General features: G+C 37.3%; 1 protein-coding gene across 1 annotated transcript; it reads right to left on the bottom strand.

Moving 5' to 3' along the window:
- Nucleotides 1–2556: 2556 nt before the first annotated feature.
- pole4 (polymerase (DNA-directed), epsilon 4, accessory subunit) lies at nt 2557–6323 on the bottom strand. Its single transcript, XM_023273486.3, has 4 exons — nt 5923–6323; nt 3979–4063; nt 3137–3178; nt 2557–2838 (listed from the first exon to the last, which is right to left on the bottom strand). Exons 1-4 carry the CDS (start codon nt 6184–6186, stop codon nt 2825–2827), a joined length of 405 nt encoding a protein of 134 aa, XP_023129254.1. The 5' UTR covers nt 6187–6323; the 3' UTR covers nt 2557–2824.
- Nucleotides 6324–8697: the final 2374 nt, after the last annotated feature.

Below are 8697 nucleotides of genomic sequence, written 5' to 3'. Positions count from 1 at the left end.
TGAGATTTCCTTAATGGAATGTCTTTATTGACTGTGGAAATAAAATGATGTCCAACCATTCAACATGTGATTATATTTTATTAGAAAGGAGTACTGCGTGTTCCCCTGTGCCAGTGAGGCATTCCTCTGCAGGGAGTTGACTGGTTCTCCTCTGGAACCAAACATCTGGGCTTCTCACAGCTCTGTTTCATTACCCCCCGAAACACTAAACCCAGAAAATCAGCTTAAACACACTCAGGCATTTATTTTGAAAATCCCCACTACAAAAACTCAAAGGGTCTCTCGGCGGGGCCTAGAGTGTGAAACTGGACACTGTGGATGTGTTTAACAAATGCTGCCAGGAAGAACAACACACATCTCAGGTCTGGAGAGACTCGGATACATTCCTGATGCAGACTCGAAGCTGTGTGATTTTCTCAGTGTCACCGTGTTGAGCAAGAAAGCTGACCTTCAACATTTCACCACTGGCTTGTGTTGCACAGTGAACATGTCCAGAATGTTCTACTGCAGCTGCACAATGGAGCATTAGAAGTTAGATTCTGATTACTTTTTCATAGGATTTGCTGTTAGTGAAAACAAAAATAGAAAATAAAGCCATCTAATGTGCTGCGACATCAAGTTATCTGCCAGTTGTAGCTTTTTTAGCTTCGAGCCCAAAAAACATTGATTAGGACAAAAGTAGTTTATCGCAGTTATTAGTGCAAACTTAAAACCAACAACAAATCAGAGAAGTGTAGAAATGCCAAAGACAGTTCTGCAATAACAAAATTACACCAACATTTTAATTATTTTAAAATTATTAATATTGGCTTATATTTGCTTTTGTGCTGTACAGTTAAGACAAGATTTGATTAATCCCAATGGAAATTCTTGATTTTAAGCTCCTTATGTAGTACATGGTGTTAAAAGCTGCTTAACACTTTACATTTTTTTTAAAAGCATTTATTGAGAGCATTCTAGCTAAATGCTAACTTTCATTTACCATGCAGTCTACTTAGTTTTGACCCGACTGACCAACTTGAAGAGTGATGTTAAAGCCACATTTATCCTGCTAGAGAGAATGCCGAAAAACCAAAGATCTTTTTAAAAAAATTTTCTTCCCAGCAGACAAGCCGAAGTTTCACAAGGACAAGTTGGATTAACAAATTTCATTTAGGATATTTATTGGAGACTTTTGGGAATTCCGACAGGTTTCCCTCCAAAGAAAACCGGGACAAACATGACAACATTTACATTTATTTTATTTCTATGTTTTTTAAATTTATCTTATTTGTTGTTTCAGTTGTGCTATGGGAATTCTCAAAATAAGAATGTCATGACTCAGTGTAACCACTGTGTTTCTGCTGTGTGTGACAATAAAGTTGTTGAATCTTGAACTGTTTACGGCTCACGTCACTGAATTTTGCTCCAATTCTCATATCTGGTAGCAAATTCTAATAATAAACCAACTGCTTACAGGATATTTTAATTTCCTCATTTGACTGTGTGTTTTGACAGTAGTATATTTGCATATTTGGCACTTTACAGGCATTTTTTACACTTTAGTACTTTTTAAATCATAATAAATTTTACACTTAGTTTAGTTCATTCTTCTTATTTCTCTCTTCCTTTTTTTTTTAACCTTACTGGACATTTCAGCTTATTCATTTATATATATTTTGCTTTTATGGCCACTTTACCCCTCCTGCTTGTAACAGCAGAATTTCCCTGTGGGGATCACTATTTCAGTATTTCTGTTCTATGTTGCTCCTGAGATAGCACGGATGCATAAAACATACACTTCCGTTGACCTGAAACGCATTAAAAAAACATTTACTGCCAACTTTCCTTGAATAAAATCAACAAGACCCAGAAAGTTAAATCGGTTAAGATTTTTTCCGATGATCTTTAGCAAAGGGAGGAAATCCTTGAAATGTGTTGACAAGCGCAGCACCCTGGACAGCTCCCACATCCCTGATATCCCCGGATCAGCACCTTGGACAGCAGTTTGGCCCACTTTGGCACAGAATGATAAAAATGTTGCACCTGGACGACACAAGGAAGATAACGATACAATGAAGTTTCCCTAAAAGTGGGTGTTGTATTATTCAGAAGCATGTTGCCAGACGCTTGACTTCTTCTTATTGCTATTTTTTCCCACATGAAATTAAGCTTAATACAGTTACTGTTGATTAAATGATGCAATGCTGTGATCAGTCAATATTTGTGAAAAGAGATATATGATAAGGTCTTTCCTGACTGAAGTTTGGTTTGGTTCCTCTGAAAATCTAACAAAATATCCCTTTGGTTCCCACTTCCATAAAACTCCAGATTATTTACTCAGAGGGTGGAGGTGAGGCGAGGCATAAAACTGAACAAAATGAAAATAGAACAGACCAAAAACACTCTGGTACAGGTGAGAAAATGACTTTCTAACAAGGTTGTCAGGGTAGCTAGTGAAAATAATTATTATTCGGGGCCTGAAGTCTCTGGAAAAGACTGCTGAATGAAATATTTCAAGTTCTAGTGAACTTGTATTGAAATTCAAATTTAGTAGCGAAAGTAAACACAAATCAGTTGCTTAAAACGTACATTTATTTCATCGTACAGTATTATTTCACAAATATTTACAGAAAAATGTACATATTACCATCAATGTCTTCAAAATTAAGTATGAAAAATCTTAAGGGTCTGTTGTATAAAAGCATTAATAAACATCCAATCTGAGAGCTGGACTTAGAAAAGTACCACAAGGTTTCTGACAATAAACTGTGCTCCTGTCATGGAAAGCTTCTCGGATGCTTTCTGGATATTCGATGTTCTGACTGGTCTCCTGAAGCTGTCTTTAATCTAGTGTGCCTGCAGAGAAAGTTCAGAATTAGTACAAGATGTTCTGGTGGAAACTGCAGCCAAAAAGGTCCATTAAATTTCTACATATCTGCACAAGAAAGCTAAAAGTTATGTCTCCTTCTGTTGTACATGGAATTGGATGTTGGTCACATTTAAACATAATGGATAGCAGTTTAGAAAAAAGAATGTAATAAGTTGCATAGCTAAGTTATTGCATTCTAAGAATGTAATAAGTTGCATAGCTATATTTATTTAATGATGATGCCGACGATCTTGAGGAATTTTTTCTTGTCTTTGCAAGGCTTACCTTCGAGAAATGCAAACTCATCTATGGCCTCTATGGCGTTGTCTGTGGAGGCAAAACAGAAGAAGGGGGTAAATGTTTTTACCACCAACATAATCAAACAAAGTATAGGTGAATAATTAATATTTGTGGTAGTGGTGGGACGTGATTGAAAAAATTTAGCTAATTAATTACAGGCTTTGTAATTAATTAATTAATCGTGATTAATCACATTTTTTGTGAAATGTTAATAGTTCACACAATAATCAAAGTTTTTCATTTCAAATAAATTTTGGTTGACGACTGAATCGATGAATAGACATGCATGAACTTAAACAAGAAAAACGTTTGTTTCCTTTCTATTTATCTGCATTTTTCATTTGTCTACTACATTCACAGATTACTGCAAACTCAAAGTGCAATTATAGCGATTAGATTCAACATTTTAAGACTTTTTGTAAACTCAAGCACTTTCAATGTCTTGAAAAGTGGCTCCTAATTTCTTCATCTAATTTTCTTAATAAATATTGTGCAATTTTTATTTGACACAATACTTAATGTGAAGCTCAAAGCTGTTAATGTTAATATAAGTGCAGTACAGTTAAAGCACAGCTAATTTTCTAAATGCTGCATATTATCCATCCATCATCTATTCTCCACTTAATCCTCATTAGGGTCACAGGAGGTTGGAGTCTATCTCAGCTGACTGAGGGTGAAGGCAGAGGACACCTGGACAGGTAACAGTATATCACAGGACTACATATAGAGATAAACACTCACATTCACACCTACGGACAATTTAGAACAGACCAAAGTAATTTTGTATGTATTTGCAAATAGCAAGAAAATATCTTCACATCACTCACCCAGATCTTTTCTTTGCAACGTTTTCCTCTTGCCTTGCTGAGCGTAGACCAGAGCATCTTTGGCAATCATCTCAACAAACAATTCCTGGAAGAAAAAAACCTATTTAATACAAAAACTAACTCAGAAAGTGGAAGAAGTGGAAGTTATTTTTTCTGCAGGCCATGAGCTGGAATCAAACCCCAGCCGCTGTGTTCATGGGTCACCTGCTCAACCAGCTGAGCTGTCTGGGCGCCCAGAAACTACAAGATTTTTAACAAATAGGAATAACTGATAATTTCCCACCAAATTTTCATGTTCCTAACTTCCATTTCTGTTCACCTAGTTTTCCTTTGGTGACCTGACTAACCACCTATTGAGTCAACTGTATTATTTCAGTTAAATATTTAGAGAGTTAGACGTCAGAACTTCAACACGTTGCTTGCATCACATAGAGAAATACATTTTTTATTTATAGTAAAGCATTTCTGGATGAATATTCACTGAGTTGACAGAAGTGTGCTTCAATAGTTTCAGGTTGAGTAGTTTTGGTGGTGACTGGTTCAGTTGATAGAAAATAGGGCGGCAAAATATTTAGTTTCAGCATCGACACCGTGGTTGCCAAATTTAAAATAAAGCAAATGACCTCAAACACATCATATTACAACATTTTGTCCGCTAGAAACTAAAAGAAAACTCGCATGAATCTCATTTTCTATGACTAATTTGCATGACAGGCCTGTCTGACAGATCATCATTTACTCCAGTTTACGGGTTCTTGGATACGATGAGTTTTTTGGGGGTTTTTTTTTTGCTTTTTTAAACTTTGTTTTAGCAGGACACTGAGTTTGTTGACATACAGGCTCCACATGTGCACAGCAGAATGAGTGAGGAGAACAGGAGTGAAAAGGAGTGAAAAGGAAGATTTGGTTGCAAGAACATGAGTTGTATGAAAATAATTCAGCTGCAGAAAGGATGACGCTGAGCAAAAACACATAATTTGTTGGTCGTATGTTAATCAGCTTCATAAAGCCAGATCTAAATGCACCACTTTGGATCCTTTTGCCAGTGTTATAAAGAACGTTCTAAACATTTTAGGTACCAAAGATGGTTTTTAAAAGCATAAGTTGCTTGACATTTTGTTTAATACAGTCATGCACTGTTTTTTCTTTATGAACAAGTTGAAACTGAGCTGTCAGGGGAAGAATATTATGCAGCTACAGTGAACTTTTCATTCATCTGGACAGCGGAGCTCTACTTAAGTCTTAAGTCCACTTCATTTATGAGGACTAACAACTGAAAAGTCACCGTTTTTCACTGCATTTTCTTCCCAGATGAACCTTCAAGTGAGAAGATCTGACCAGGGATGAAAGAGAAGTTGTTTAGAGCCTTAATGAGAGATGTCAAATCTAAATAATACACAGATAACGTGGTGAACATGATGAAGGCCGCAGAACTTTAGGCACAAATTGGATCTTGCAGGTGGAAAGATGCTATATTTATTTAGCTGTTTGACTCAATAACTTGTCCTGAAATGCAACAGTTATCTTCAGTTTAATCAGCTCAATAAATGCCAGTTTTATGAGTAATTTATTATTAAAGTCACTTCAAACTGAAGGCCACATGACTAATGGAGGTGAGAAATATAAAAAATACAGACATTTATGAGCTCTGGATGGTAGAACTGATAAGCTGAGGCATCAATGTTAGTTTTTAAATACCCCTGGAAGATAATATTTTTGTCAAATCACCCAAATATTTCTAGAAATATTAATGTCTCTACAAAAATTTGAGTTATTAAAGTCATCTGGTGAACAATATCACAGCATATATTGCAGGAAAAACAATATATTGCAATGTCAGTTTTCTCCAGTATTGTTCAGGTCTAATAGAAATCAGATATCGATCACATATCAGTAAAGTAGAAAATCAAGTTAAACCGTCACAGTCTGGTTAATAATCCTCACCGTGGCTTTAGCGATGATAAACACGGACTCCTGGCTGGCCAGAGACACGTCTGGGTCGGTCTTCATCAGCGCCTTGATGCGGGCCAGCGGCAGCTTGGACAGCCGGCTGTGACTCACGGCCCCCAGGCCTGTCTGCTGCGGCTGCCCGCTCTCCTCCGCCTCGGCCCCGGCCCCGACCCCGGCCCCGCGGCTCTCCTCCTCGCTCACGCACCGTTCCGGGTCGTGCTCCGTCGGGGTGACGGGCGTCGCCACCGTTGCCGCCATTTTCAGATATTCTACACAAACGTGAAGTTTCGGGAAACGCAGAAAAGTCTCCGGTTTTCAGGCTACATGTCAGTTTACAACAACACCAGGAGCAGCGCGCCACAGCATGTGCTTCCGGCTTCAGTGAGGGCCCCGCCAAGTGATTCTGATCGCTGATTGGACAGAGCGTGAATGGGAGCTTCGCTATTGGCTAGAAGTACACGCCAATCAAAGCAGGATCCCGCCTAGGACGCCAATGTGCAGCATGACTGGAAACTAGTGGTGTGATCCGATACCAAGTAAGTACAGGGCCAATATCGCCGATATCGATACCGATACTCCAGACTAGTAGATTTTAAAGATAATTTTTTGCATAGTTACTTTTGTAATGTTAAACATGATCCTTTAATTCCCCCCGGTTATTGTCTTGGATAATAAAGTGTGACAGACATTGTCAGTTCGTTGCACCCACCTGGTCCCACCTGGTTCCAGGTGAAACACCTCAGGAGCTTAACATTTGCTTATCTACAGACATTTACCGATGTTTCCTGAACGCCTCACAGCGCAGAATGCATAGAAGCTGCTCAGTGGCTGGTGATGAGTCCAAGATGAAAGCGACTGATTTTATCCACGTGTTGTTTTCTATGAGCGGAGAAAACAGCGCAGTGAGTGGCTACATCTTTTAAGAGCAGAGCGCATTTTTAAATTTTAATGGCTGCAGTCAATTGTTTTCTTATAGTGGTTAGAAGCTAAAAATCATGATTGTGATTAATGATTATTTAATTTTGTACAGCAGCTAAACAGCTCATTCTACACATCAGGCAGGAACAGACAGACAGAACCATGAAGAAATTAAAGTTATACTTTCCACCACTATCATTTATGATAGTGCTGAGCCTGCTTGCTCATTTGTCTGGCGCTGCTGAGTAACGTGGCAGTACAACATCCAATCACAAGAGGAGGATTAGCTGCTGCTCCGCAGATGGAGGAGCTCTGACAGCCAATCAGGTCGCCTGTTTGTTGAAGCTGCATCAGTGCAGACATACAGGACAGAAACTGAAACTAAAATATCGATATCATTACACTGGTATCATTCAATATCAATACCAACGCTGGTATCAATATTATCGATATTTGGATCGATCCGCTAACCTCTAGTGGAAATGTGAGGATGCAGGTGGTGGAGGCCACAAAGGAAGGTAGTATGTTCGAAAAACTAAAATGATTGCCTTTGAAGTCAACTAATTTTTATTTTTTGTAAAAATATATAGGGAAAAGGTTTACAAAATTCAACTTTACTCATAGTTTGTCCACTGGGGGGCAGTGGAAACTAGCTGTAAACACAACACTGACTGTATATGTATGAAAAGCCCCTTTCAGACACAAGATAGATGACATTACTGGTTTCATCAGTTTGTTAAAAGTCATTCAGATGTAAGTCTCTTTTAAGTTAACACTCCTCATGGCTTCATTCTCTCAGTACAACACACACACATTCTGTAAAAAAAAAACAACAACTGTGCATTATCTATTTTTTCTACATACACTACCGTTCAAAAGTTTGGGGTCACTTACAAATGTCCTTATTTTTGAAAGAAAAGCATTTTTTTAAAATGAAGATACCATTAAATGAATGATAAATTCAGTCTAGACATTGTTAATGTGGTAAATGACTATTCTAGATGGAAACAGCTGATTTTTAATGGAATATCTCCATAGGGGTACAGAGGAACATTTCCAGTAACCATCACTCCTGTGTTCTAATGCTACATTGTGTTAGCTAATGGTGTTGAAAGGCTCACTGATGATTAGAAAACCCTTGTGCAATTATGTTAGCACATGGATAAAAGTGGGAGTTTTCATGGAAAACATGGAATTATCTGGGTGACCCCAAACTTTTGAACAGTAGTGTAAAATAGAACATATGCTACATAGGTGTTTTTCTCCTTGGGTAATATCTGTACAATATAGGTAATAATATGTGCAAAATTAATACTTCTGTCAGTGTTTCTGTTCTTGAAAATCTGTGCAATACCACTGACATGTGTAATATTGTCATTTCTATAATTAGTATTTCTGTATATTTTGGTTTATTTTTATTTTGTACGACATTTTGTTAATATTTGCGCTACCTTCGCTGCTGTAAGTCTGCAAATTTTCCAACTATGGAATTAATCAACGGTTAATCTTATCATATTCAGACACTCTCTGGACAGTTATATATTTTTACTTCATAACTGTATGATTGTAATATTTTATTTGAGTCTATTCGTTATAGGCTCTCTTTTTTTGGATTTTAGGGCTTGCACAATTGGATCCACAAGTGTATTTCTTTCCATCTTATATTGAAAGATGACAATATTTGTGATATAATAATGCACTAACAAACAAAAATCTAAACCAACAGCAGCTTCTAAAACTGTCCACATAACTAGCATTCTAGTTTATTTAGAATTTTATGAATTACTCAAATTTCTGTCCATGTGTGGAGAATCTAACTGCTACTTTAAAAACAGTAAAAATAAAAATATC

Source organism: Amphiprion ocellaris, chromosome 2 (genome assembly GCF_022539595.1).
Source record: "Amphiprion ocellaris isolate individual 3 ecotype Okinawa chromosome 2, ASM2253959v1, whole genome shotgun sequence".
Lineage (NCBI taxonomy): Eukaryota > Metazoa > Chordata > Actinopteri > Pomacentridae > Amphiprion > Amphiprion ocellaris.
Note: the sequence above shows the minus strand (reverse complement) of the source record. Positions and strands in the feature narration are given on the sequence as shown.

What these genes read in the sequence shown, in the direction of transcription:
- pole4 (XM_023273486.3), bottom strand. Translation starts at nt 6,186, where the DNA reads ATGGCGGCAACGGTGGCGACGCCCGTCACCCCGACGGAGCACGACCCG. An exon ending in TTATCATCGCTAAAGCCACG is followed by an intron (nt 4,064 to 5,922) that starts GTGAGGATTATT and finishes TTTTTCTTCCAG; the next exon opens with GAATTGTTTGTTGAGATGAT. An exon ending in GTTGCAAAGAAAAGATCTGG is followed by an intron (nt 3,179 to 3,978) that starts GTGAGTGATGTG and finishes TTGCCTCCACAG; the next exon opens with ACAACGCCATAGAGGCCATA.